The 27,598-nt window shown below is 40.5% G+C and overlaps 4 protein-coding genes across 7 annotated transcripts; 1 reads left to right on the top strand and 3 right to left on the bottom strand.

The window, feature by feature from the left end:
* Positions 1-1,954: 1,954 nt before the first annotated feature.
* On the bottom strand, positions 1,955-8,209 carry bloc1s6 (biogenesis of lysosomal organelles complex-1, subunit 6, pallidin). 3 transcript variants are annotated; one of them, XR_007814380.1, is made up of 8 exons: positions 8,036-8,209; positions 7,729-7,830; positions 6,861-7,020; positions 6,182-6,269; positions 5,986-6,072; positions 5,705-5,869; positions 3,411-3,695; positions 1,955-2,592 (listed from the first exon to the last, which is right to left on the bottom strand). XR_007814380.1 is itself a non-coding variant. In XM_018683559.2 (7 exons), exons 1-6 carry the CDS (start codon positions 8,157-8,159, stop codon positions 5,750-5,752), a joined length of 681 nt encoding a protein of 226 aa, XP_018539075.1. In that variant the 5' UTR covers positions 8,160-8,209; the 3' UTR covers positions 4,390-5,594; positions 5,705-5,749. The 3 variants fall into 3 exon arrangements, 2 of the variants coding, with proteins under 2 accessions (XP_018539075.1, XP_018539074.1); XM_018683559.2 differs by lacking the exons at positions 1,955-2,592; positions 3,411-3,695 and adding an exon at positions 4,390-5,594; XM_018683558.2 differs by lacking the exons at positions 1,955-2,592; positions 3,411-3,695 and having other exon boundaries at positions 4,390-5,869.
* On the top strand, positions 8,183-16,818 carry slc30a4 (solute carrier family 30 member 4). Of its 2 annotated transcripts, none has more exons than XM_018683555.2 (8): positions 8,183-8,328; positions 8,640-9,157; positions 10,831-10,977; positions 12,381-12,534; positions 12,838-13,054; positions 13,431-13,536; positions 13,624-13,758; positions 15,501-16,818. In XM_018683555.2, the coding sequence occupies exons 2-8, from the start codon at positions 8,758-8,760 to the stop codon at positions 15,653-15,655; spliced, it is 1,314 nt and encodes a 437-aa protein (XP_018539071.1). In that variant the 5' UTR covers positions 8,183-8,328; positions 8,640-8,757; the 3' UTR covers positions 15,656-16,818. The 2 variants fall into 2 exon arrangements, with proteins under 2 accessions (XP_018539071.1, XP_018539072.1); XM_018683556.2 differs by having other exon boundaries at positions 8,195-8,324.
* A 4,625-nt stretch (positions 16,819-21,443) lies between these two features.
* Positions 21,444-22,966, bottom strand: lg2h15orf48 (linkage group 2 C15orf48 homolog). Its single transcript, XM_018683560.2, has 5 exons — positions 22,820-22,966; positions 22,655-22,714; positions 22,441-22,529; positions 22,208-22,268; positions 21,444-21,951 (listed from the first exon to the last, which is right to left on the bottom strand). The coding sequence occupies exons 2-5, from the start codon at positions 22,691-22,693 to the stop codon at positions 21,883-21,885; spliced, it is 258 nt and encodes an 85-aa protein (XP_018539076.1). The 5' UTR covers positions 22,694-22,714; positions 22,820-22,966; the 3' UTR covers positions 21,444-21,882.
* A 173-nt stretch (positions 22,967-23,139) lies between these two features.
* spata5l1 (spermatogenesis associated 5-like 1) lies at positions 23,140-27,538 on the bottom strand. The gene is made up of 11 exons (XM_018683561.2): positions 27,404-27,538; positions 26,361-26,982; positions 26,087-26,272; positions 25,532-25,816; positions 25,268-25,453; positions 24,714-24,872; positions 24,327-24,536; positions 23,993-24,220; positions 23,740-23,874; positions 23,458-23,583; positions 23,140-23,365 (listed from the first exon to the last, which is right to left on the bottom strand). The coding sequence occupies exons 2-11, from the start codon at positions 26,955-26,957 to the stop codon at positions 23,225-23,227; spliced, it is 2,253 nt and encodes a 750-aa protein (XP_018539077.1). The 5' UTR covers positions 26,958-26,982; positions 27,404-27,538; the 3' UTR covers positions 23,140-23,224.
* Positions 27,539-27,598: the final 60 nt, after the last annotated feature.

Here is a 27,598-nt window from a genome sequence, read left to right as displayed (position 1 = left end):
ATGAGATGGTGTTAATTTCCTCAAAGGGTAGCTAACTCATTTGAAAAAGGGTGTTACTTAACAAAGTGTGCAAGCTGGTCGGTCTAGACTCGAATGTGAGAGATAAGCAGTTATGTAACCTTGACTGCTGCTGGCAAGGCCTCCCCTGAAAAAGAAAAAGTGTAGACTGATCTGTACTAAGAAATGGCTACTTACATTTTACTCACCTCTATTTCTGCAATACTTCCTTCCTTCCACACTTTACCCTGCAATTTCTAATGTCTAATCAGGGACAGCTCAGAATATTAAATATAAAAACAATAATATAAATGTAATATAAGGTAATATGCCCTAGCTTCCAGAAACTAGGTTACTGTGAACTTATTGTCCTTATATATGATATTTCACGGAAGAGTTGTGCCGTAGTGATGGAGGACATCGTCCTCTGACACCCATACTGCCTCTGGCCTCCACAAACCCTGCAGTTTTCTTAACCACACCAACCACCACAGCAAGGGTTATGAGGGTTGCAGTACTGGCTCTTACTGGATCTTGTTTATGTATGTGAGCGAGTGTATGCGTCTGCTTGCCTTTCTGTCTGCTTGGGTGTATGTGTGTTTGTGCTGCGCCTGTCTCTTGCTCTGTCTCCTTACACACCTCTCCACAGTGCATCCAAAAAGCAGAGGAAGCAACAGTCTGCGGCGGCTGACTCAAATAGAGCATATAAACAACACTATAAATCCTCCCTTCAGACCTCTAACTCCTTACATTTAAGGTTTGGATTATCACATCTCCACCTCACACACAGGTCAGACAGGACATGGCCATGCAAACCACTAACCATCCTGGCAGTAGAGGTGACTGTGATTCTGTGGCCACCTCTTTGAAAACAATTTCTTTGTCTCGCTCACAGCTTTGCAGTTCATCCTTTAGAATATTTCCTCCTGTTTTCTTATGTTACCCAACCAAAGAAAACAAGAAGGAAAGGGCACATTTCATTTAATCAAATCATTCTTTCCCTCCACCACAAGTACACTGTTCTTCAAAGCCTCCTTTTCCAGCCTACAGATGTTTCTATATTTACTACTTTTTACTACAGTCTAAGAGGAGCCTGTGAAACCAGCCATTTGTGCCATAAAACCCTCTGTGACAACTGGGGTTGTTGTGAGGGCTTGTTTTGAACATGTGACCCTCCAGAGCCAGCATGGCAGTGAGCTGAGCAGGGTTAACGCAGCACCTGTGGGGCTGATGTGAAAACAGCTTCACGACTGCTGTGGTTCACCCACTCTGTCTGTGTTTACGCTGAGTGGAACTGGCCTCGGGAGAAATTATACCACAGTGCAGACACAACAAGACACTCTGTAACCCATACATGGCATTAGACACTTAAATTGTACACATTTCACTGCCGTCACTGCAGCTCGCAGGTGGTGGGAGAGGTATTTAGATAGTTTACTTCGGTAAAAGTAGCAACACCACAATGAGAAAATATTTAGCTACTAGTTACAGTGCTACATAGGCTTTATAAGGTCAGTGCGCTGAGGTGTTAAGATTATACATTTTGCAAAATAGCACCTTCCAAAGTGTTTACATTGGCTTTATTCTATTATTGTATCATCAACACTGATCCATTAACATACAATAAGTGGTTCAGAACTCACTGGGCCTTGAAAGCTCCAGGCTCCCTGTGTCAGCTGGTCAGTACAACTTTAAAATTTGTTTAGGAATATGCACCATTACAGCATTTATTAAGGACTTACTTTATTACTCCATTTTAATGTCTTTTTGGTATTGTGCAACTAAATAGACAACAGCATAATGAACAAATCTATGTATTGCTATAACAGTACGTGCGATTTTATAAGCTGATAATATGTATGTAAAATCTGCAAAATCTGGAGTAAGAAATAGAATCTACAAGTACAAGTATCATAAAATAAAAATAAAAACAGTGAAGTAAACACCCAGTAAAATGCCCAGTTTTTGAGTCATTGTATTATTCAGTTACTTTCCAACAATGCACAAGGTTCAAATAAATGTGAGTTTTATAATTATTGTTTTGAAAAGATGTGGTGGTTACATAGTAAACTGTTGTGTTTAAATATCTATTCTGTACCATCTGTTGAGTCACAGAAACCTAATTACTAATGTTCTCCATGCCCATTTATCCAGACTTGCGCATGAAGAGTTATATAAGAGCTGGTTGAGAAGGGAAAGAAACCTCATTCACTGTCACTTTGGTCAAAAACACCACAGAGAGATATGTTTTCCAGAACCATCAGTCCAGCTCTTCACATGGGACCCAGCGTGCATGAATACTACCACGCCAACCAAATGGTAAAAACCTGAGGGAAATAATAACATGATGCAACCGTCGTCAGTGTGGGCTCCAGGACCATATCCTGTTATGGTGGGTCTGGGAGAGGCCTGGTGCTGCCAGTCTGATGCAGACCACAGCCTCCCACTCCTCACCCGTCTGAATCACTGTTTACTTAGACAGGAAGGCCGCCCGCTACAACATCATCATCAACTGCTGCTGCTCCATGTCTGTGACTTGCTTGTGGCTTTGGCGAGGGGAGGAGGGGGGTTGTGTTTTCCCCGACGGCCAAGTTTCTAAAAGCAGAGACAAGTTAAAACCAAATGCTTAGAGGAGCAGGGCCCAGCCTCGGAAACCACTGCTCCTCTGAGCTGTCTACCTCCGAGGCCTTATACGCCCCCACCTTCTGGAAGAACAAAGCCCTATTCAATCAAAGTGTTAACTTATCAAGACCAGATTCAGTTCCCAAAATATTAGGATACCAAAAAAATTTGAACCAAGATCTTGGCCTCTTGGAATAAAAGCAATTTTCAACTGAATAAATGAAATCAAGATTAATTGGAGAACTTCGAGATACAACTGGAAGTTCATGAAAAAGCTTTTAAGTAAAGATTCTGAAGTCAAATCCTAAATGTTTTACAAACATTTTGTTTACAAATGTTTTTTGTAAAGATTATTTATTCAATTGATTTGTATATTTCTCCATGGTTGGAGACTCGAGGGCCAGAAAAAAGCCTCTGTGGGGCCCTAAGCAGAACTGCATGTGCTCCCAACCTTCATTTGCAAAGTTAAATCATCTGAACACAGCAATGAAATGGGGATCTGCTCATTTCATAATCATTGCTGGTAGATAAAATAGATGAATAGTGCTACATTAAACAAAAATGACAGATAATTCATGTGTAATACAGACTCAAGCAGAACTTCTCTCCTTTTTTGGTCTTCACATTACACTGACCCAGTTTCAGAAAAATGAACGACAACAATTAGTGTTGCAAAAGGCTTTCGTATACAGAGCCACTGTATTTAGACACAGAAAAAATGTCAAACAAAAGCCAAAAGTCAAGGTACTGAAAACTATATTCACAATGTGGTTTCCACTGCAGTGCCTCACTTTCATCAGGTTGCCCCCTCTCTCTGAATCTGGACCCCTTCATGGCCATACTGTGGTGTAGTTTCTGCTCCAAGAAGGACTGTGCGGGGGTGGGCCAAGCCATGTTGGGTTTGACTGAGTTTCCTGCTGTAGTAGTGAGTATAAAATTAGAGTTTTATGCGAAATGGCAGGGGGGTGTGACAGATGCATGGTTGTGTTGGTATACAGAGGAATGTAACCTACTTTTCTGTCAACAAACTCCCTGTTTTGTTCAGCTGGTACGTGACAATGGTGGATAAAATGCGTCTGAAAAGAGAATATGTTTGTTGAAAACACTGGCCTGGTGTTTACCAATTCACTGACAGCTCATGGTTTATGGGGAGAAAGGCTGAGGTTGAAGTGGGAACCAACAAGAGCAAGAAAACCAATATCAATCCTGTTGCTCTTTTCTTCTTGCTGTCAACAACATTCACCTGCACCCAAAACAGCACAGAACAAACAATCGTGTGCAAAAAATGAAAAGCAAAGACTACACAAAGATTTAATTAGGGTGAACTCACTAATCAGATTTTCTTTTCTGGTTAAAGGTGTGCACCCGTAGTGTTAGCTGGTGCAGAAATGCCTGCAGCCAGATCTGGTGGAAGGACCTGGCCTCTGCTGACACCTGGTGGACTGAGATGCTTAATACACTTCATATAATAGATAATTTTGCATGTAAGGCTCATGACAGGACTGGCGATCTGTCCAGAGTGCACCCCGCCTCTTGCCCAGTATCAGCTAGGATAGCTCCCCCGCGACCCTTAATGGATAAGCGGTACAGATAATGGATGGATGGTCGGACGAAATCATGACAGGAAGTTTACACCTCATTATGGAGTTGAAGACATGACTCTTGCAACTGTGACAAACAGGACTACAGCGGATAATAATCCTCACATATAGTCTACAGCTTAGAGGATGTTGTACCAAAACTAAAAAAGTAAGTCACTTTACCATAAACCAGTTTGTATTGCTTTTATTATTAATGGTACAAACCAGGTGTAGGTAGTGCATAGAAGCCTCTTGGAAGGTCTGTTTCACAAATTTACAGATGCTGTGTATGGTGTGGGCAACGTTTGGTGCATATTATCATCAATTATCATATTATCTAGACCCCAGACATACAGTCAGTCAAATTTAGTGCAGACCTATTTGAAATTTTAAACAACATACCTGTTACAATATAACATTCAACACTAACAGGGCCTGAAACCCAGGAACAACAACTTATATTAATACTTTAACAAAAGACAGCAAACACACCGACTCTCCTCCTGGACATTGTCTGATGGCTGCAAAAGTGTCTTTGAGTAATTTGTTCCACTCTCTGGGAAGTGCTTGAGTTTGTGTCATCAGAGGTTGATAGTGGAAAATACCAGCATTCAACGATTTAGTCCATGTCTTTGGTTTGTGGTGATCTTGGCAATCTCAGAAAGAAAGGATCAATTTTTGCAAGTTTTAGCCCCTTTACTAAGGATCACATACACTGTCTATGAGAAGTGAACCATTTTCCAAAGCATATTGCTGTCTTTAAGATTTCTCTATGGACTTTTGAACAGCAACTGTGTCCATTTCTTTCAATAAAGACTGGCTTGCTCTGAGTTTGGTTCCTGCTGCAGTGTAGGTATAAAGGTGGATTCGCCATGTAAATTAAGAAACAACAGGAGTTAAGCTATCAGATAACAACCAAAAAGTCAGGTAAATGATAGAACAGATATTTACAGACTTTTCTGTAACACTTTTCAAACAAAGACAAACAAAAAATATGTCTAAACTTAATCTCAGTTTTATCTTAATAATGTCATATAATTCCTAACAGCAGGTTTGAACAGGTGGGACACCTGGACTCAAATTTCTGATGTCAAAATTGCAATTAAAATGCCCTGCACTTTGAACCTGTTTGTTTGAGATAAGCAATAAAGCAATAAAATCATCTCTACTTTTACTGTCTAAACTGTGGCACTGTGCAATAATTTAGAGCAAGCATGCTTCAAGTAGATTTTAATGGCTGTCAGGATGGCAGAGAAACACATTGGGCTGTTGGAGCCTGAGAAGCATATATCATGACCACAAAAACCCCAGGAGTGAGGTGGTTGGAAATCGTAGCTGTGTCTTATCTCCTCTGTTCACTGCCGTCCCAGTGCATGTCTGATTTTCTACTGTTTTCTGCCAAATAAAGGTAAAGTAAAAAAAAAAATCTGCACTTTGGAAAATGGTCAGCAGTAATGTGATGTATAGTTAATAAGTAATAAATAGGCCAAAACATGCAAAACCACCTGTACGGTCCTTTAATACAGCAGGCATACAGAACTTGGGAGATCCTACGTTCTTTTAGCAGGTTTGGCGATAAGCTGCCTCTCTCTCTCCAGCTCCTTCTCACGTTGCTGCTCCTTCTCCAGTGCCTCCCTCTGCTTCAGCTGCTGCAGCTTCAAAGCTCTTTTCTGAGAGAAACCAGTCAACATTTAATCATCCAACAACCTGTCTTAGAAGATGTGGTCAACTATACTATCTATGCAAACAAAACACTCATGTTAGATCTGGCTCAGATGAGAGATACCTTTAATTTAGTTGTCTTTTCGTGGAGCATAATCATCTCTTTCCTTATGTTCACCAGTTTATTGTGGTAAACCTTCGCCTCTGTAAACTAAAGAGAGAGAAAACAAGCTAGATTAGAAAACTTTCCTGCTGTCTGGTGTGCAGAGTATAAACAACAGAAAGTGTACAAATGAGATTAGAATTCAGTCCAGACATACCAGTGAATTGAGGTCGAGTAAGGCATTACATTCTCTGAACTTGGTGACTTCTTGGTCCAGTGTGTCTAACAATATCAGCTGATTTTGTCTGGTTGAGGCAAGAAAAAAGACAAGAAGGGTAAGAAAAAATGCATGCTTTACTCATGTTTAAGGACATCTAGTGAAAATTCTAAACTAAAACATCTGACAGAGTAAAAATGAATAAATGCCAGTGACAGGATATTTAAAAGTATCCCATGGATTATTGCATGTTTGTGAAGCTGTCATAGTATTGGTTCTCTTACATGGCTTAATACACACGTGAACACCAGCATGTTGATAGTGAAACAATGGCACTCAACTGCTCAACCCATCCATCCAGTTCTTCTTATCGCATGATTACCTTTGTGACCTCTGTTAAGAGTCTTTAGTCAGAATAAAACTGACATAAACTTCCCCCATTATGGCACATAATTACCTGATCTACACCTAAAACAGGTGCTTGCCACTTTCACAGATATTTTATAAACCAAACAATTAATCGAGAAAACAAAAAGAACAATAATTGCAGCCCTAGAAACAGTTGCATTAGTAGCAGCCCAAAAAAGGAGCACTGTAAAGTATTCCAGTGATTATCTAATGCTACTTCATTAGTTGCAAAAGTAATAACTCATGACACAGCAAGCCAGGAAATACTCACGTGAGCTCTTGAAGCGCTCGTTTAGAGTTCTGTAGATCTGGTAGGTAGTGAGAGAGTAATCCCTCTGTGAGTTTGTCCACTGCTTTCTTATCCACAAACACATTCTCTACGGGGGCTGAGCTCTCCAGATGCAGAGACCCCTGCTGTACCAAGTGGAGATCTGTCAAACATGTAAGAAAAAATGTACAAAGCGATTAGTGAGTCCCCTAATTAACAAATTACTGGCAATATATTTTTTCATGGCCCGGTGCCAATTTTAGCTTAAAAAAGGACTTGAAATCTGACATACTACCTTTGACCTCTTTTATTCTGAATGCCAGCACGAGATGCAAGACTGCATTCTTTTGAGATGTCTACTGTAGGTCATGTCTTTGACATAATAAGGACTGAAAGCTGTACTGAAGATATTCCGCAGTCCATCTCACATTTTATTTATTTTTTACTACTAAACTAACTGACCATTTTGAACGTCACTGTATATATTAGGGCTGCAAATATCAATTATTTTCATTATGATTACAATATGATAATATATATATATTATAAAAAAAACGTGGGAAATGCCAGTTGCAATTTCTCAGATTCCAAGGTTACATCCGCAGATTCTAAAATTCAGTTTACGACTGAATACCGCTTAAACAAATGACTTAATCACTTAATCAACTAATTACAGCACCTCTAGTAGATTATATGTGTACATGTATGAACTTCATCTTTAATTCTAGATATTGTTTTGATGTTCGTGGTCCCTTCCTTACAAGTTAGTAAATGTGGATGCACAAACTGGATTCATGTAACCTATATTGGCATTCAGGCATGAGGATCAGACAGGTGTGGACAGGTAGGCAGCACGTCAAAACACACACACCTTCACTCTGTGGAAGTTCACTCTGGGACGAAGGTCCTTCATCTTCCATCCCCTCTACCTCCATATGCAGCGACTCTGCTGACCCAGACTTGATTATATGACCTGAAAAGTGGCACCGAGACAATCAGATGGAGGTTTTATCACACTTTTTTCAGATGAAGTATTACATCGGGGTCACAGTTTATCAAAAATACCGAGCATCTACACGTTAAGGAAGTGTTTAGCTTAGCAGCTTCCCAATGTTCACGCCACATTATTAGCAGCCAGACAATCTGTACACGCCCTACATCACTCGACACCATCTTACCTGTTTGAGTGTGTATTTGAGAGTGCCTGCAGTTGTGTGGAGTTGAGATTTGTTGACCTAAGACAGAAGAAAACCCAGGATTAGTGAAATTTTCGGTTTGTTGCTGCGTCTGAGCAGACGTCATGTGACCCTTGCGTCATCACGTGACTGCGGACGAAACCGAACTTGCTGGTGGTGACTTCCCGAGTGGGGAGGTGGTGATGTTTGGACTCTGATGTTTACACCAGAATTACCACGAAAGTTTTTTATTTAAAAACCAACAAAGTTTGTACCACCGAAACGTACACGTGTAGGTAAGTCCGGCTCTTATTTCCTAACGAACTACCACACCAGAAGTTGTTTTTTTCAGTCGCTAACTGACATGAGAGGACAGCTAATTTTTACTAGCTAGCTTGTTACTGTTTAGCCGAACCTGTTTTTAAGAGGACTAAAGTTTATCAGTTCATGCGGGAATGTGAGTTACTCAAGGGCGTTTTTTAAACATGTCAACTTCACAGTGACAATATAGTGATAACCGTGGATGAAATTGCCGAGATTTACTGACGTGGACTGATTTTTTCTGTGAGTTAATTGGTGTCACTTTCATTTCTTGTTGCTGCTCCAGGTGCGAAGATGGAAAACAAGCGCGGACCCCTCTACAAAAATGTGAATGATTACCCCGGAGGACAGTAACCTACAGATAAAGTTTACATGGTTGTACCTCGCCCTCATAATTATTAAAGATGTCAGGTGGGAAGCTCTTCAGCAAGGTGCGGTCCGCTCTCAGGAGGGAGCGGACCGACTGGGACCTGAGCGACACGGCTCCCTTTGACTTTTCCGATGAGCTGGTAGAGGATGAGACGCCCAAATTCAACAAGCTGAAGGTGGTGGTGTCCGGAGAGATGTCGGACTATTCTGCCGGAGCTCCGTCCAACGGGGTGGCGGTGAACACGCTGGTGGTGGCGGACGATGATGATGACTCCCTGATCGACTCCTCCTCTAGTGTGGGCAGCCCGGGGTTAAACATGGACCCCTGTGATAACTGCACCAAGAAGAAGGAGCTGATCAAGCACAGGAGGGTGATGAGGAGGCTCGTCATTGCAGCTATACTGTATTTAGTTTTCATGACAGGTGAAATTATAGGTAAGCAGGTGCAGAAATAAACTATATGTTTATTTTATTAGGGCTGCAACTAGTGCAGAAAGTAGTGCCCTAAGTGTCCTTCAAAGTGTCCACCTCCAAGGTGCAAGGCTGAAGGCAATTAGCAGATTACTTAAAAAGCCCAGGTTTTCTCTGTGTCATTTGGGGGTCTAAATCGTTTAATTAATTACTAATTTGTTAGAAATTTGTAGTAAAACATCAACAGCATTTTCTCACATAGCCCCCATGGTTTTGTAGAAAGATTTTATAGCAAAGATGGGCCACTTTTCCTGATGCACACACTGCCTCTGTTTACAGTAGAAATTGCCATAAAATGGAGCTCCTCAGTGTTACTTCTCACAAGAAATGTTTATTTTTATGTCCCCACATACCATGTACCATCTTGTGACTCTGTTGTTGCATTCTTGTGAAGACAATAACTCGAGTAATACTTAGTAGAAACTTTAAACCTCAAGATTATCTGATTAGATTTTGTTGTGCCTTGCTGCAAAAATTTGCATGTTAATGAGGGGAAACTGAGTTTTCAAAAACTTCTCTTAGTATTCTTGTTGACAAGCTTCTAAATACTGTGAGTCATGGAGATCATGGCAAGACAGAGGGCAGTGGAAGTTCCCCTTGCTCATGATTGTGTCCATTGTTTTAAATGAACTTTTTCATCACATTTACTTCTACTGTGTTGTGGAAGTAAGGCGGTTGTGGGAGTAAGCAGGGGGACACCCTACGGACAAACATCTTTCAACAACTAAAAACTATCTGCAAGCCTAAATATCTTTAGAAAATAGCAAGGATTTTTTTCATTATTGTAAATTGAGCTCAGGATGTATAATGCAATCCTATACAACACATTCACACTGTATTGCCTCAGAAATTGTTGAATCCTTGGCCATCTCAACAAAAATGGAAAAAAGTACATTTTGTTGTATTTGTTTCAGAGTTATTGTGAAGGATTGTAGTAGGAACTGTACAGGTGTTCATATTATCAAAGTCATCATCTGTATCTCTGAGCTCAAGATTGAGATCACAGTTGCTGCAGTTTCTTCGGGTGAAAAGCAGTCAGAGGCCTCTGTGATTGATTTTACATGCCCAACCATCATTTCAACCTCTGTGCAGGGACTCTAAAAGTCTGCCTTACTGATTTGCTTTTGTGCTTGTCCAGGGAAAAAACCATGGCACAAACTTAAAAATGACCATGTTATATATTCTCCTTTTTGAAAACCTTCAGGTTGACATGTGCTTGACATTTTCAGTTTTGCAGCCCACAGAGGACCTTTGTTTTCTGTATGAGTCAGTGGTTTCTAATAGAAAAGTGGTGACTAGAACATAGCCTCTTCAATTAAGTTTTTGCTGATAGTGTGTGACTGTTCACCTAGGGGATCATATACTACTTTATGTTGCGGTTTACAAACTGCTGTTATTATTATCCCCAAAAACCTTTAAATGTTCCTGTGGCTCCAAGGAGCATCTGTCATATTACCTGAAGATCTAACTACATACTTTGCTGTTGAAGTATATCTCCATGGAGTCACACCGATCTGAACTTGTGTTTTGTTTCTCAAAATCTGTGCCTGCACAAATAGCATAGATAGATCTCATTTATCATTTCATATCACTCAGCATTTATCATTTTAACTGATCACACTGTCTTTTACCTTCAGGTGGTTATGTGTCAAACAGCTTGGCCATTCTGACCGACGCTTTGCACATATTAGCAGATGTGGTGGGCATTTTGTTTTCTCTGCTGGCCCTCTGGCTCTCCACCAAGCCACCCACCAAGAGATACACCTTCGGACTGCATCGCCTCGGTATGTCTCTGATTTCACAAGCCTTCACGCTTCTTCTTTTTACTTCCCTTTTTCTCTCCACTCGGTCTATATAGTGTGAGTCAAACAGAAGACAGCATGTGTTCAGCAGCGTTCGATCCAGATCAGATTACTGATAGGGCATTTTAGAATCAGTCATAAGTAAATTTAGATCCCCACAGTCAGCTCTGCTGTTACCAATATAGATATTAATAATTTAATTACAACTGCACTGTGTGTCTAGTTTCCACCAATGGCGTTTATATATTACAGTGTAACCATAGTGTTTGATGCAGATATGTTATATCAAAATACTGCCTGTGTAGGTTTATTACACTGTTGTCCAGTGTCTGTGATCAGTCTGGGAGATAAGCACCATGGAATAAAACAGTTACAGCAGGTGGATCCTCAAAACCTTTGTAAGAGAGCTTTGAAGGATCCATCTGATGTAAAAGACTGTCACTAAGTCAGCTGATGCAAAACTAAAAGTTTCATGTAAACAATCATTATTTATACAGAGCAGCAGCAAAGTGGAGGTATAAGATGGCAATTGTCCAACAAGGGCTTTATAAGTAATAAACACATCCAGCCTACCTTGGTTATATAAAATGCAGCAGTGAGACTTGTATTGTCCTCTTACTATTCATTAGAGAGAATTTGGTTCTGTTTCTGCTTATCCTCTGTTTTACTTTACCATCAAGGTTTTCTATGTGATACTGTATTTAAATGTAATGTCATCTCTTCAGGTCAGATACCAAGATATCTGAACTGTTACACTCTCTAAGTTAAAGCTGGTCAGAGTGGTGATTTTCTTATACCTAGATCTCTGGAATCTGAGAATAGCATGAATTTAGTATTTAATTTATTTTCAACAAGGAATAAACTGAGACTAATGAAGGCATCTTCCATTGTATAAAAGTGGTAGAATGATCACAAATCCTCAGTACCATCTATGTAAAGATACATTATTAGTTATAATCAGAAACAGTATGTAGGATGGACACTTAGAGCCTTTCCATCTTGTGTGAGGTTGTAGTAAATATCATCAGGGGTGGGCTTTGACCTTTTTAATCATCAGAAAGGTTTCAGACATGAGAATTGATAGAAATTCTACAATTTTAACTGTCTGAATCATTTAAATTGAAAGATCGTGTCAGCAAATCTGTCAGGTAGATCTCACTGATATATTGAGCATAATTCTGATATTGTTACGTACGCCAATAATATATTTAATTGCCTCATCCTTATTACGTGAACTGTATTCTTTACTCATAAACTATACAAAAAGGTACATTCTTTCTGTCTTAGAGTCACCTGTTGAAATCAGGTTTTTCTCACGGCTTTTATTGTTACTGTTATGAATGTGCTTTGTTCATACAACTGATTGTGATTATTTCCTGGCCTAGAGGTGGTATCGGCAGTCCTCAGTGTGATGCTCATTTACATTCTGACGGCCATACTGGTCTATGAGGCGGTTCAGAGGACAATACACCAAGACTTCGACATAGATGGAGATGTGATGCTCATCACTGCAGCTGTGGGGGTGGCTGTCAATATTATGTAAGTGAAACGCTCATATGTAAATGTCTGTTTAAAGAAAACTGTGACATAACAATGCTGAATATGTTCTTGTGAGTGTAGACTATCATCAAATTTTAATAGTTCAGTCCAAAGTACAGTGTAAACTGCACTTCACAGCTTTAAGTTGCTGATGCTCATTGTTTAATGTTTGACCACAGTCAAGGTGAATAAATGACTGCTGTTTTTAAGTCAGTGAAACCATGATGTGAATTGGACAAATTATATATAAAGATATTGCTCAAAATAAACCCCTCTTTCTTTGTTTTCTTGTCTTGCCTTTAGAATGGGTTTCTTATTAAACCAAGGTGGTCACCTCCACTCTCATGGCCACGGTCACTCCCATGGCCCAGCAGCTGCCTCAGGTTCTCAGTCGGCTGGGTCGGGTCACCAGCAGAGGCCACATGGCAGCCTGGCTGTCAGAGCAGCCTTCATCCACGCAGTGGGAGACCTCCTCCAGAGTGTCGGGGTGCTCATAGCTGCCTACGTTGTCCGCTTTAAGGTACCCTGACTTTTTAAAATAATTGTTTTGAATGTCAACACAGTTTATTTTAAATGTTACTTCCTAGAATCGTTGCTTAGGACTCATTGATACCAAATTATATGGTTCTTTCCAGGAAACTTACAGTCTCATGAAATTAAGTGCTATCCATTAATTGCAACTGCGTTGAGTGTAAAAGAATATTTTATTACCAAAATAACTTGAGAGGAGTAATTAAGAGAGTGTTTGATTGAATTTGAAAATTATGTTGGAGATGCAGGTGATGGCTTAGTTGAACTGCCTCTCATCTGCCTAGAATATCAAACATCCATATCTGACTCTGAAACTCTGCAGTAATTTGCATTTGTTGATGTGATGTAACCCTGTGTCTTCACAGCCAGAGTTAAAGTTGGCAGACCCCATCTGTACCTACATCTTCTCCATTCTGGTCATCTTCACCACATTCCGCATCATACGAGACACAATACTAATTTTGCTGGAGGGTAAGTCATGGCAATGTCAGATTATGTTGTTTAGTATTAAGAGTGTGGAGTGAGTGCATTAACAGTGTTTTTATCTCACGGTGTCAGGTGTTCCCAAGCACCTGGATTCTCAGCGAATCAGAGAGGACCTCTTGAAGTTGGAGGATGTCCAATCAGTTGATGAGCTGAATGTGTGGGCACTGACTGGTGACATGACTGCTGCACTAGTACATCTCCAGCTCAGTGAGTAGTAGCATAACATCAGTGCATCCAATATAGGAGACAAATTTGTGGAAATGAGGAAATATATTCCCAAGTATGATTTCGTAAATTCCAGTCAATCCAGAGAATTACTTCCAGTCTGTTTACACACCTGGCAAATGCAAATCTGCTTGGTAAAATTGTTAGTTGTGATATTTTCAGAATCCTAAAGTCAATCTAAAGTCATTCAGATTGACTACTTTTTGCTTTTGCTTTTTTGTCCACAGTACATACAATGATATGATTACATGGTGAATTGCATATCAACTAGCAGCGATTACATCTTGGAGTGTTGTTGGACTTGTTCCCGTTGGTTTGCTGGTTGTGGATTTTGGCATGTCACTTGTTTTCAAGGTTTTTTTTCTAACTCAGTCAGATTGGATAAAAAGCGTCCATGAACAGTTATCTTCAAGTCCTCCCACAGATTCTCAGAGGATTACATCCCAGTGTTTTGGCTTGGCCACTTTGATTTAGACTGTTTGAAGGATGACTTGGCAGCGCATTCAATGTCAGCAACCTGTCAAAGCAGAAATGTTTATCCCACTGTAGCAAGGTCTGGTCTGAAATTTCTTTTGTATTTGGTTTTGATCTTTGTTTAAGTGATACTGCCACTGTCAGTCGTCATGGTAGGGATGATGTGAGGTGGATGTGATGCTGAAACTTGTTTCTGCCAAATGTAGCATGTTGAAGCATGTCTGAAGTTCATTAGACCACAGAATATTTTTCTTTTTAATTTCTCAAGAAACCTAAGTGCAAGGTCTTCCCTTGGCTCTCACCCTGTATCACTGCTCCATCCATGTTCAAAAAACAGAAATGAGTGCTAAACCTTCTCTGATGGCCTTGCACAAATGTAGTTTATAGCACATGTTGGTCCCTCAGAAAATCTTACCTGTACTGAGGTGTGAACCTTGTTGTTGAAACAGTAAACACTTTCCTCATATTCCTGTATAGCAGGCTCTAGATTCTCCACAAGAGAGCTGTTTGGACATTGTTAAAGCAGAGCAACATGTGCAACTTGCCTCACCACAGGAAACAAAAGTGATAGCAGCAGCAGAATAGACCTGCAGACCTAGACGTGTTGATCTTAGCTGCTGCTGTAGCTTTTGTTCTTCTGTTTATGTTCTTTGAGATGTGTGTACACTATACATTAGAATTAATATGTAGTATGGAACAGACCTTTTTGACAGCAGATATTTTTATTGTCAAATCTTTTCCTCCAAAAAAATGTTGTCTCACTGACAAAGGGATTCCATTTCAGTTTTAGTTTCCCTTTCACCAAAGACAAATTTAATACACTCACTGTCATCCTTACATCTAATAACCTGCGTTTACGTGAAAATTATCATGTTTTTCATAAGTCTAACAGTATAAATATAACAGTCACCTCCTAAGTTAAATAAACTTACCAGAAGAATAACAGATATAATATAGTCCATATTGTCAGTTGCATCTCCAGTCTTGTAATGTAACACAGAACATACAGTATATTCACATTAATTATTCATTTTTGTCAAATAAGTATTAATTTAAACATTTCAATGGTAACAGGAAAAATAACTTCTGCAATAAGTGTTCAGTGTTTCCACTGCACCTGTAAAATGTTGGCCTCCCAACAGCAACACTGAAAAAACCTGGATCATGGTTAAAAGTAATTGCTGACCTCAGTTCTGTTGGGACACTGTGAGTCCTTTCATGTATATTTAAAAGCATTTTTGTGTCCACAGCGCCCTCTAGTGCTGACAAATGGGAGGACGTCCAGGCGAAGGCCCGCCACCTGTTGCTCCACACCCATGGTATCACCAGGTGCACAGTGCAGGTGCAGACACACAGGCAGAGGCCGGTGCGCAGTTGTGCAAACTGCCAGCAGCCGAGCGCCTAAAGAGAGACTCATGCTCACACATAGACTTCCACAGTGCTTTTTTTTTTGCCAGAAGGCAGAGAACACAGTAAACAAAAGGGTCTGGATGGATGTCGCACTGCTGTCACAGCGCAGTGCCATCACAGGAGCAACAGTATACATTATATAGGTGGAAAAAGACTGGTGCCAAAGGACAGTCAGTGGAACAAAGGCAGATGCACGTTTCTAATTAAAGGATCACCACAAGCCTCCAGGGACCGGATGCCCTTATGCTTGCACAGCTTTCGGAGTGGAGGTTCAATGCTTCAGCTGAGAAGAAAAAAAACTTGCTCTTAATTCACCATTAAAGCCTATTCCAGCAGGTAACTTTTTTTGTATTTTAATGTTTGATTTGTCACAGCTGATGTTTTGTCATCAGATGTAAATTTAACTTTTTGTTACTGAGAGGACTAAGATTTTTATTATTTTACCGAGGATGTCAGCAGATGAAAAGGTACCTCATGTCATTTGATAATAACTGTGGTCACAGTACATATAAGCTGTACTCCTCACCACTGGCATGAGTGAGGCAAAAAACCTTTATCATTGTGTCCCTTTAGTAGAATTTACATGTCATCAAATGCACTTAATTATTAAAATTCTTCAGCCAAAGTCTGTTGTAAGGCAGATTTTTTTTTTTTTTTTAAAAAGACAAGAATCTTAGATATTCTTCGAAGTAGTCCACATTGGCTGCACTGACCAACAGTTAAAATAACAAATAATAATTTTTTGACTGATATTTTATTCTAGCACGTCTCTTAATTCATAGTGCTGAGCAGGCAACTGACAATCAAAGTGTGACTGACTTTGAATAATGGTAAATGCTAGAGCGGTTGAACCAACTTCAGTATGGTTTCAGCCTCACACTATACATATATATTCAGCTTTCTTTTCATATCAGTGACTGACAGTGTACTAATGCAGACAAGTTTGTGAAATCTACAGTATTTCAGAGTTGCAGTGTTTTGAGGGAGGAAGATGTGAGTTGAAATTTGCCAATTATGGTGTTTATAGTGTTTTCTCTGTCAAGTGTTGAGAGGCTGTGGGGGGTTTATTGCAAACCTTTCCCTGTCTCAGATTTTAATCATCAAGGGAAATCAGGAACTGGATCACTGTTTTTGTTTGTAATAAAGCATTTAATCTTTTGTGTCTCTTGTTATCTAATTTGTCTGGACAAATTGAAGTTAGGAAACAGCCTGGTAATTCCTGAAGGGTTAGTATTACTCTAATCACCCATATTTCTGTTATTGATTGTGAGAACACACAATTATAAATTAAATTAAATTTATTAATGCAAATTCATAAAACAGGCCTTAACGCAGAATTTTTGTGAAATGAAGCTGAATGCATACTATGCTGTGCTGTATATGTTGCTGTCCCCTTCCAACTCTAGGTGGTGCACTTCTGTCACAGCAGAGAAATGAAAGGACAGGATCATTTTGAAGATAACATGTACATATATATATAGTTAGCATTACTCTTGTCTATATACTCCCCTTAGTGCACACATGGGCTGAACAGCAGCATAAAACTTTGGGTTATTCAAGTTCATGTCATCTTTATCTAATGAAAACTGAAACTGGTTTGTAAATAAAGCCACCCAAAGATATCTGTTCTATACAGTATAGTCCATAAATATTTGGGTGAAAATAGGTTAGTTAGTCCTTTAACATGTCAACCCCAAGACATATTGTTTGTGAATTATTGTCTAGTGACACATTGACTACAGACAAAACAAGGATGATACTAACAATGCAGACACATCAAGGGTTTATTATTGTGAACATGAGTAAACTGGGAGTGTAGGACTGGGAGTGTTTCCAAGCAACAGGTGTATTCACATAAAACCAATGAACCAGATTTGTGTTTGTCTTACAGCAGAGCCAGTAGTTAACAGCATCTACCTGACTGCCCTGCCTTTACTTTAGAGTGCCATAAAATGCTGTACTGAGCTCTCTCAGTATCCAGTGTTTGACTCTATTACATTAGACTACATTAAAGAAACAATAGGTATGTTTTTATTTTAAGGACCACCAGTCACAGAAGTCAAAAGAGTTCACTTTCTTTCTAACAGTGACAGTGTTTTCATTGTCAAAGCAACAGAGCGTACCACTGTCGATAACACATGGGGAATTCCACCTCTCTCTCATGCTCTGTAAGAGCAGTACCTGTTTTACTCACAAGTCACATGGTTTGTGGTGTCATGATGTGTGTGACCTAGTCACGTACACAAATTCCAGCAGCTCACACACACTACATCCTTCCTCCTCCGTCTTTGTTTCCCTAAATAACCTTACAGTTGCACATAGCTTGATAGGCGAAATAAAGATCTGACTGCAGCAGACACCTGCCCCAACAGAGTATTTGCCTACATGATACAAGCCACGATACAAGCCAGTGCTCGTCCACAGTGCCTCTTATTTACATTCCCTAGAGCTAGGAAATGTGATTGTGCAGCCTTGACATAGCATTGAAAATCAGAAATATATATACTGTACACTGACAGGCAGCAAAGAGGAAGGAAGTGTTTTAAATGTGAAACACCCTTGCTAATATGTATGTGTGTCAAACCAAAGAGGAAAATGTTTCCTGAGAAAAGAGCAACCCAGACAGACCAGGAAACAATACCCATGTCTGTCCTCTCTTTCTACCTTCACACCTCTTGTTTAATAATTTATAAGACATCCATTCAGATTCGTGGCACAGCCAACAGTCCAGTAGGCTATGTGTGTCATGACACTGCAGGAGAGTTTTCAGATATTTTTTTTCTCTCCCCTGAGATACGAGATGGACGTTAAGAGGATTGTCTCATTTTATGAAACACAATGGGAGTGTTTAATGCCCATGCAGCCATAAACTAAGCAGATGAGTGCATTAACCCATTGCTTGGCAGTAATTACTTTATAGCTGTCCCAGCTGGCCACACCTCATCGTTTTCTTGTCTGCAAACAAACAACAAGAAAATGTACATGTTCAAATTTACACACATATACATGCTTACAATTATATGATAACTTAACAAACTTAACTTAGCAAACTCAATCTGCTGATGGTTGTTTGGTATGTTAAATATTAGAATATTAATTAGATTTAACCCAGTCGTTTAAAACGTCAGACCTTTTTGACGACAAGAATTGTGATTTGGAACAGCAGGGAAAGCACAGCCAGATCTGATAACATTATTAACGGCTGTTTTCCTTTTAGGTGTGCCTTTCCCATGGAAATAGTTTTGTGCTCACAACTGGCATGGTTTAGTAGGACAACTAAATGGGAAGGAACTGTTGTCGTTTACCTGTTAGTTGTTATACCTGTCCTCCCATATATCGACAATGTGTCTTCTCAGTTTCTCATTACATTCTGACTGTTCCACACTGTTTGTGGCCACAACCTACCAGAGACATAAATCTTTAAAGGAATAGGTCAACATTTTTAGAAGCACGCTTACTGGCTTTCTTGCTGAGAAATGAGATCAATACTCCTGTCACTCCTGCCTAATTAGCTATGAAGCTAGAGCCAACAGAGGGTTAGCTTAGCTAAGCATAGCTTAAAGACTGGAAATGGCTCTGGCTCTGTCCAAAAGTAACAAAATAAGATTACCAGAGGTTCTAAAGCTTACTGACTAACTTTAAATCTTTTTTTTTTTTTTTTTTTTTTATTTCTGACAACAGACAAAGTATAAAAAATGAGAAGTTGTGGTTTTGGGTTAGCTGCTCAATAAGTCCTAGTTAGATGCAATAACTTCTGTTTAAATTTTAGTTTTTGTATGAATAAAACAAACAAGATATAATGTGTTAATTAGTACTCTTTAAAGTGGATGATTTTGGTATCTTTAGACTGAGCCAAGCTAGCTGTTTAAGCTAATGCTGTGCTAAACAACTGTTAGCATTAGCTTTGTATTTACTATGCAGATTGTTGATCTTGTAATCACCAACATTACCAAGGAAGTGAAAGTTAAAAAGTGTATTTCCTCAAAATCATTCCCAAAAACTTAAACTATTCTTTCAGAAATGAGTCACAGATTTTATAAAAAGCTCAGTCATTTCTGGGCACGGTAGCTTTTGGCAAGTGTTACTCAAATGGGAGTAAATATTGCATTTGTTGGGGACTATTTTCAGTGGTGCATTAATACACATTTGATGCTCTAGTGTATTTACAAGTCATGTAGGATCCACTCAAAATAAACCGTGTCTGAGATCATTCCCTATTTAATATATAGTGGACTATATTTCCTGTCCACCATTTTACTGGAGTATCTGAATGAGTGTGTAAATGTATTCACTAAGTAGTGCCCTCAAATATTCCACAATGAAACAAATGAAGTGGTGTCTACAGCAAATACAATACTTTCTGCCAACAATCCCACAATGAGCAGCTCAGCATTTTCAGCAGTATGTGATTTGTTATCTTTTAAAAGGGGGAATGGCTCGATGGGAACATCCCCTGCTCCCACATCCATTTACACCAAAGGACATTGTTGTTGGACGCATGAACCACAACTGTGACAATTTTAATTCTGAAATTCCATTTTATCCATTTATCATCCATCTGTCTCTACTATTGTCTTTTAACCACTGTTTATACAGTGGACTGAGTTGGCAGGGTTTTCTCACAATACACTTCAAGCAGGGCCATTTTAAGTTACATGACCCACATGACCCCTTGTGAATTTCTTTTTTTTACCATTTCAATTCCTTGAAGGACATGCAATGAACATGTGCAAAGCAGAAAATAGCCTAATATAGTCAGTTAAAGTTAGTTAGAAAAAACACTCATCTCAGAAAAAAAAAAAAAAAAAACATAACTGAAAATAAACATGATAGTCATCATAGTCGTGCTTGTGATGTTTTTTCACATGCTATCGCCTGGAGGTCGCTAACCAAGATGTGGTTTTTCTGAAGCCAAGCCATTTCACAACCAACACATTTTATGAAAAGTTTCAAGAGTTCAAGAGTCTCAGGGCGTTTCTCATTCCACTTGTAATATTAATTTGGCTGAAGCAATGTTTGCATTCTTCACTGGAAACGAAAAGTGTGTTGCCTGCTCATATTTTAGCTCCTTCTAAGGTTAATCAGGAGAATACAATTTGCTAATGAGGAGGGTGGCATCCTCCTTCATCCCCCCTCAGATCTCCTACATTGCCTGTCAGTGATGGTGCAAAATGATAATGATTGCTGTGTCTGAAATCTCAATTTTACTGCTCACTATTGAGTAAACAACAGGGTGTGGTGAGTGAACAAGGGATTTCAGATACAGCTCATCATGTGGCTTTTTTTTTTACGTGTTTTTAATAGCTTTGGGACAGCTTTTTTCTCAGACGGCATTTTGATATGACACAGTAAGAAAAACACAGCTGTAAATTATTAAATCAGTGATAGGTGAACTCAATGCAGCTGCTTTGGTTCAAGGGTCCTGGAATGTGCCGGCTCACTGTCCCACTTGACCTGTCGTCAGTGCTTTTTAAAATCTGTGTTTGTCCCACAAAGACAAATGTCTGCTGTGAAAAAAGCCATTTGAACCGTAACAGACCTCATCTTCATTGTTGGTTTTGGTCTTTTCATTGGCTTTGTTAACAATTCAGCCTTTTCCTTCTACCATGCTTTGTATTGTATTTACATTAAGAAAAGGGATTCAGCATGTTTTCTGGCCAAATCTAACTAATTAGCACTGGGAGGTGGATGATGCTAAGATAACACTATTAGCTCTGTGACACAGAACATGAATATTCATCTCTCCATAAATATGTTTATAGTTTTGAGAACAGAAGCAACACTCTGATCACAATAATAATTTATTGACACTGTACAGTACATTATTTACTCAGTTTACATTTTGTGTCTTCATATTCAGACATCAGACATAATCGTACATTCACATCTATCGTAAGAGTATCTGGGTTGCAGTGACTACCAACTGCCCTGTCACATTAATGCAGTTTATTCAATATAAATCTACGCACACAAATCCAGACTAAGTCTTTTTTCACCTTGACTTCATGACAGTATGAGTTATATCTGTTACCACCGGTTTCTACTGCTGTGGATGGGCGTCCTTGGGCTTAGCAGGGTGAAACCCCACCAGTGGAGCAGAAGCATTTCCGCACACTGAGTGTCAAAGCGTCCTAGTTTGTGCAGAAAGGATTCTGTTAGACTGATGGGGGGGCAGACAGGTAGTCAGACTGTGGACCTTTCTAGCAGATGCCCGCCTTTTCTTTACTTGGTGAGCTTCCTCACCAGCTCCAGCTCCTCCACTGGTTTCCACTGCTGATTTATGGTGATGAGCTGCAGTGAAATGCCAAAAATAAAAATTAGGCTTAACCTGACCTATTTACAAGTACGACACCAACTTAAAGAGACAGATAACATGAGAAGCTGCATGGTGGCATGTGCCAGCTTGTGTGCTGATATAAACTGGCTGGTCCTAATTTGATAACATTTCCTCCTCAGTGACTCAGCAGATTGAAGCTGCACCCTGGAAGATTCTATTTACTACCATCCATAACAACATTAAGAGATGTTATGTAATGTTAGTCGTTACCTTTTGGGGTTTTGTTGGGTCTATTCTCTCCCATGGTTCTGGGTTTCTGGTCTTATTCAAACTAAAAACAGTGAATGAAAATTATAATTAGGCATTTGTTAGATGCCAGAAGCATGGATAGAAGTCAGGTTAGAGTATGAAAACAGTAGAAAGGGTAAAGTGCATTTTTTTAAATAAATACAGTGGAGTATAGTTTTATCAAAATAAGAGGAAAAAAAGTACAGTACACTCACATTACATCAGGTTTAGTAAATAGAAAGTAGATCGCAGCAGAGGTAGCTCCTGTTGCAGCAAAAGCCATGAACCCGACCAGAGGGATCAGCTGGCACACACATAAAAAAAAAAGTTTTTACATGTGCATTATAATATTAAAATGCATAACATATCCTACACAGGCTATAAAACCAATACAAAATCATTTAACTTAATCAAATCTAGATGACTCACCTCCTTTCTCTTTCTCAACAGCTGGAAAAATCCACTCATTTTTTCAGCTTTCTCAAATACCTGAGGAGAAATGTATAATAATTCCACTTAACAATGAAGCTGAGAGTCCATTCAGTGAAATAAAGTCAACAAGTCATAGAGGCAGCTGTGTGTGGCAGGTCTCACCTGTTGTTGCAAAGAAGTCCTTGACGTCTCTCAGCGCAGCATCCTGTGAGCCCGGCTGATGTAGGCAGGATGAGGGGTAGTACGAGGTGAAAGGCACGTAGACAGACAGAGCTTCCTACACTGAAATGCACCAGTGAGGTTCAATACGTCAACAGATCCATTTTGGTGATCAATACATTTTCTAAGTGTGCAGCGCCCTCTTGTGGCTGCATTTGAAAATCAATGGTTGTGAGATGGTTTCACTTCATTTCACTTTGATCTCAGTCATTTTGGGTGCTTGTCAGTGACAAAAAACAAGAGAAAATACAAGACACCAGCGGTCAGGGTTTACAAATTTTATTTCAAACTTATCTTTGTGTTATAATACAATTTATCAATGCAGAGGACACGGTCACATGTGGTTTGTCATCTGAGTGGTATTGTGTAAAATGAGTGGATCTGCTGGGCAGTGAGAGAGGGGCTCATTTTTTTGAGGGACTCCAAGAAACAAGTTTGTTTGATGACAGACGCCTCCATGTTCTCTTCTTGTAGCGCCAACAGAGCAGCCTGGAAAACAAAAATATTTCAACAATATCAACACTGCACTTTATAGCCAGATGTAAAAAAAAAAAAAGGTCTTCGGTGGCGCTTCACATTACCTCTTTACATAGATTTTCCAGGTCAGCACCAGAGTAAAGCTTGGTCTTTGTTGCCAGCTCCTCCAGACACACATCAGCACCCACAGGCATTGACTTTGTACACACCCTCAGGATGGCAAGTCGAGCCTAGAAAATGATGCAGGTGAGGTTAGATAGCTTTTTCTGTGCATTTGACAAAGACATGACAAAGTTATATCAACTTTTAATTTACCTTTAAAAATGTTGGGCTGCTTTTATGCCCTAACGTTTTCTATTTTCATTGACATGGGAGATATGATTTACCTGCTCGTCAGGTGGTGGGACATAAATGATGTGGTCGAGCCTGCCAGGTCTGAGGAGCGCACTGTCTAAGCAGTCAGGTCTGTTTGTGGCGGCTACAACCATCACATCATTGTTGCACACTTCCTGGTAGCCCAACTGTGAGAGAGCTCATATCAGAACATGTTCACTAAACAGCTTCACATTGATCAGATGTTGTGATTTAAGAGGTGGAAGGAGGGGTGAGAGTTTTAAACACAACTGTGTGATATCTGACCTGTTCCTCTGTGTGATTTTCCTCCACGCCCTCTGCTTGGAGGATCTTCTCCGTCCCTCTCCTCTCTAAGGTCTTCAGGCCAACTCCATCCATCTCATTCAGGAGCACAGACAGGAGTCGTGTGTGTACGCTGTTCGACGTCTGACCGTTTGACCGCGAGCCAATCAGAGAGTCAATCTCATCAAGGAACAGGATACAGGGAGCACAGGCCCGAGCCTGCCGAAACAGCTACGTAGGGATAGACAGGTGCACGTGTTTATGGATGAAACAGACAGGAGGACACAAACACGGCAGCCGTTCACAGTTCTTATTACGGGCTGTGAAAAGAAAGTACCTGTGCTAAAGCCTTCTCTGAGTCTCCGACATAAGGAGAATAGAGGTCAGCACCACTGACAGACAGGAAGGCACAGTGGGAAGAGGTTGCTGCAGCCCTGACAAGTGTCGTCTTTGCACATCCTGGAGGTCCGTACAGCAGAACGCCACGGGGCCGACTGAGACCCAGGCGAACAAATGCCTCGGGGTACATCATCGGCCACTCGATACTCTTTGATGTTCAGACACAAGACAGGACAGACGGAGGAGAAATAAAATCAATAAAGTCCAAATGTGGGGTTTTGTCTTTGAGTTGCAGGAAAAACTTTAGCTCAATATCAGTAAACAAGCTCAGATGACGACCCTTTGTGTTTTACACTGTATAATTCAAGCACTGCCAGCTGTTTACCTGTCTTAGTTTGAGTTTGACCTCATCCAGGCCTCCTATTTGCTCCCAAGACACTGAAGAGAGCTCTGTCCTGCCCAGGCTACTCCGCAGGCAGGAGGGACCCACCAACTTCAGGGCCTCCTGGAAGTGCTTCATACAAATCGCCTGCTCTCCTGAACCCTACAGACAACAATGTCAAAGAGGCATGAGAAAAAACATGCAGAAATCTATGTCTTCAACACTCTGGAGGGACTAAGTTTTTACACTTCCCAAATAAGCACCATAATAGTCTTCTCTAACTGTAAAGTCGAGCATAAATGAGAGATTTTCCTGTTCAGCAACAATTGTACTGTTGTTGTTTCCCCACTTGTAAATTCAAAGATCCAAAAAGCAGAGAAATATGAACTCATCTGTAACACATTTGAGATACTGTGTGAACTGCAATTCAATCTGGGTATATTCTGACAGAAAGTACTACATGTTTGACCTAAAGGGAGCTAAAATGTTACCCTACGAGCAATAAAATATTAAGTGTTTTATATCTACATAATACAGTGCATCACTGAAATATTTACCTTTGAATTTTCCCGTATAGCATGCATGGCAGCCTCCCTGCAAAGGGCACTGAGGTCTGCTCCTACATAACCTGTAGTTTTCTGTGCAAGCTCAGCCATGTCCACACTGGGACACACAGGCATCCTTGTGCACAGAACAGACAAGATGTCTTTTCTCTGCTGCAAGGTGGGAGCTCCAATGATAACCTGAAACAAAGATGAAAAATTCAAGAGATTTACTGTCATTATTACGTATTGATTTATGGGTTTCATCCTTCGCCGTACCTCTCTGTCGAACCTCCCAGGCCTTCGCAGTGCTGGGTCTAAGCGGTCGGGCTGGTTGGTGGCTCCGACGATGAGGAAGCGATCAGACTGATCCATCCCGTCCATCAGAGTGAGGAGCTGAGCAACCAGGCGGTTTTCTGGTGCCGACGAGCCAGTTCTCCTCGGACACAGAGAGTCCAGCTCATCTAAGAACAGCACACAGGGACCCTCTTCAGCTGCAGATCGAGCCCGCTCGAACACGGCCCGCAATGTCTCCTCACTCTCACCTGGCCGTGATCCCACCACCTGAAATAATCATTAACAATCACTATTACTAATAATAAACTGTAATTATGCACAAATTCTGCCAGTGTGTTACAAAGTAACAGATAAAAATGTCAGGAAGTAAGTTTATTTGGGTATAAAATCACAGTGTCTCAGTACACTTTAGATGTATAACATGGATTTTGTTAAATGTATAGATGCATACATTTCATATGAAAATATCAACATAATAATGTAATGAAATCACATGGAGTATATGAAAGTATGTGATTAGTTTTTGTTTTTTTTTACCTCTGGCCCTCTGACCACCACCAGGCTGGCCCCCACCTCCCTCACCACTCTGCGGACCAGCAGGGTCTTGCCCACACCTGGAGGCCCCACCAGAAGCACACCTCTGGGACACGACACACCCAGAGAGCTCAGGGTGCCTGGATAGAGCAGGGGCAGCTGCAGCATCTCTCTGAGGGAGGCACTCACCTAAAATACAGTAAACAGGTGTCACATACTTGGAGTACACTCTACAAATGAACACCAATAATGTCATTAACAGTGAGTACATGCTGACCTCATCCAGACCCCCTAGTGACACCGTGTTCTGGTCCTGCAGCCGGCTCCGGTAATGCCGGACCGTCTGGATGCCAGCTATTTCCACACCAGTTTTCGAGGTGATAAACCCAGTGCTGGCAGACTCCGGATTGATGCTTTCAATGACAACATATTTAACCTCTGTGTCAAAATCCTCCAGGTTTATCACATGGTTCTTGTGGACATGTACACCTTTCAGCATGTCTTTAACAAGCTCATGAACAATGCGAGGAGGTGTGTGCTTCTTAAAATCAACACTCTGGACTACTACAGTTATCTTGACACCTTTCAGTTTGGAGCAGGGTACGGGTGTGAGCTGGTCGGGGTCCAGGCTCAGGTGTGTGGGAGGGTGAGAGATCATCAGACTGGGAGAGGAACATTTCAGGTCCATCTGCAGAAATCCCTCTGCCAGATCAGGCCTGGGCCAGGCGGTGCACAGGCAGCTTCCTCCGGGGACAGACACCAGCAGCGGGGAGCCCAGACTCAGACCCAGCGCTGACATCAAGCCCGGACCCAGCCTGCATCTCTGGGAGCCCCGGTCTGATGGAGCCACTGACAGCAGCCTCAGAGACTTCATTGACCTGCAGCAGCCACTGACCACACTGACAGTAAAATAAAGAAAGACAAGCACATAGTGTTAGTTCTTACAATGCATTAATCACCTGGGGTCCACTTCACTTTGGCTACCTCACGCTTTTCACTGTTAAAACATTTCTTTCATGAAGCCTACAGACATGAATGAGATATTAAAGCATCAACACTTTTATTTACAGCTTGTCTCGTTATGATATATAAATAAAACGTGCTAAGTGTACTCACTACTCAATAGAGATTCATAAGATAATTAACAATGAAATTTGAGGCTAAAAAGTGCAAAAACAACAGACAGGAGTGAAGCTGTGCTGTAGTGCCATTACTACAGCTACAGTATCAGATAGACTACATGCTACTAGCTGTTAGCCAAAACTTCTCTCTTAGCAGCGATAAATACATTTTAATAAAAACTGTCGCACAGTTACTTACCAGATAAAAGATGATATTACTGACTAGTGGCTGAAATGAAATGAATGTTAGCGGTGCTGACAACAGCAACAGAGCGACTAGTGTTTACAAAATCCATGTGGCGTTAAAACTAGATGGCCAACCAAAACCTTGTCCTGTGAAAGACGGAACTGTTTCCGCGTTGCACATTAATCTATTGAATGCATTTACCAGGAA

This window comes from Lates calcarifer, linkage group LG2 (genome assembly GCF_001640805.2).
Source record: "Lates calcarifer isolate ASB-BC8 linkage group LG2, TLL_Latcal_v3, whole genome shotgun sequence".
Classification (NCBI taxonomy): domain Eukaryota; kingdom Metazoa; phylum Chordata; class Actinopteri; family Centropomidae; genus Lates; species Lates calcarifer.
Note: the sequence above shows the minus strand (reverse complement) of the source record. Positions and strands in the feature narration are given on the sequence as shown.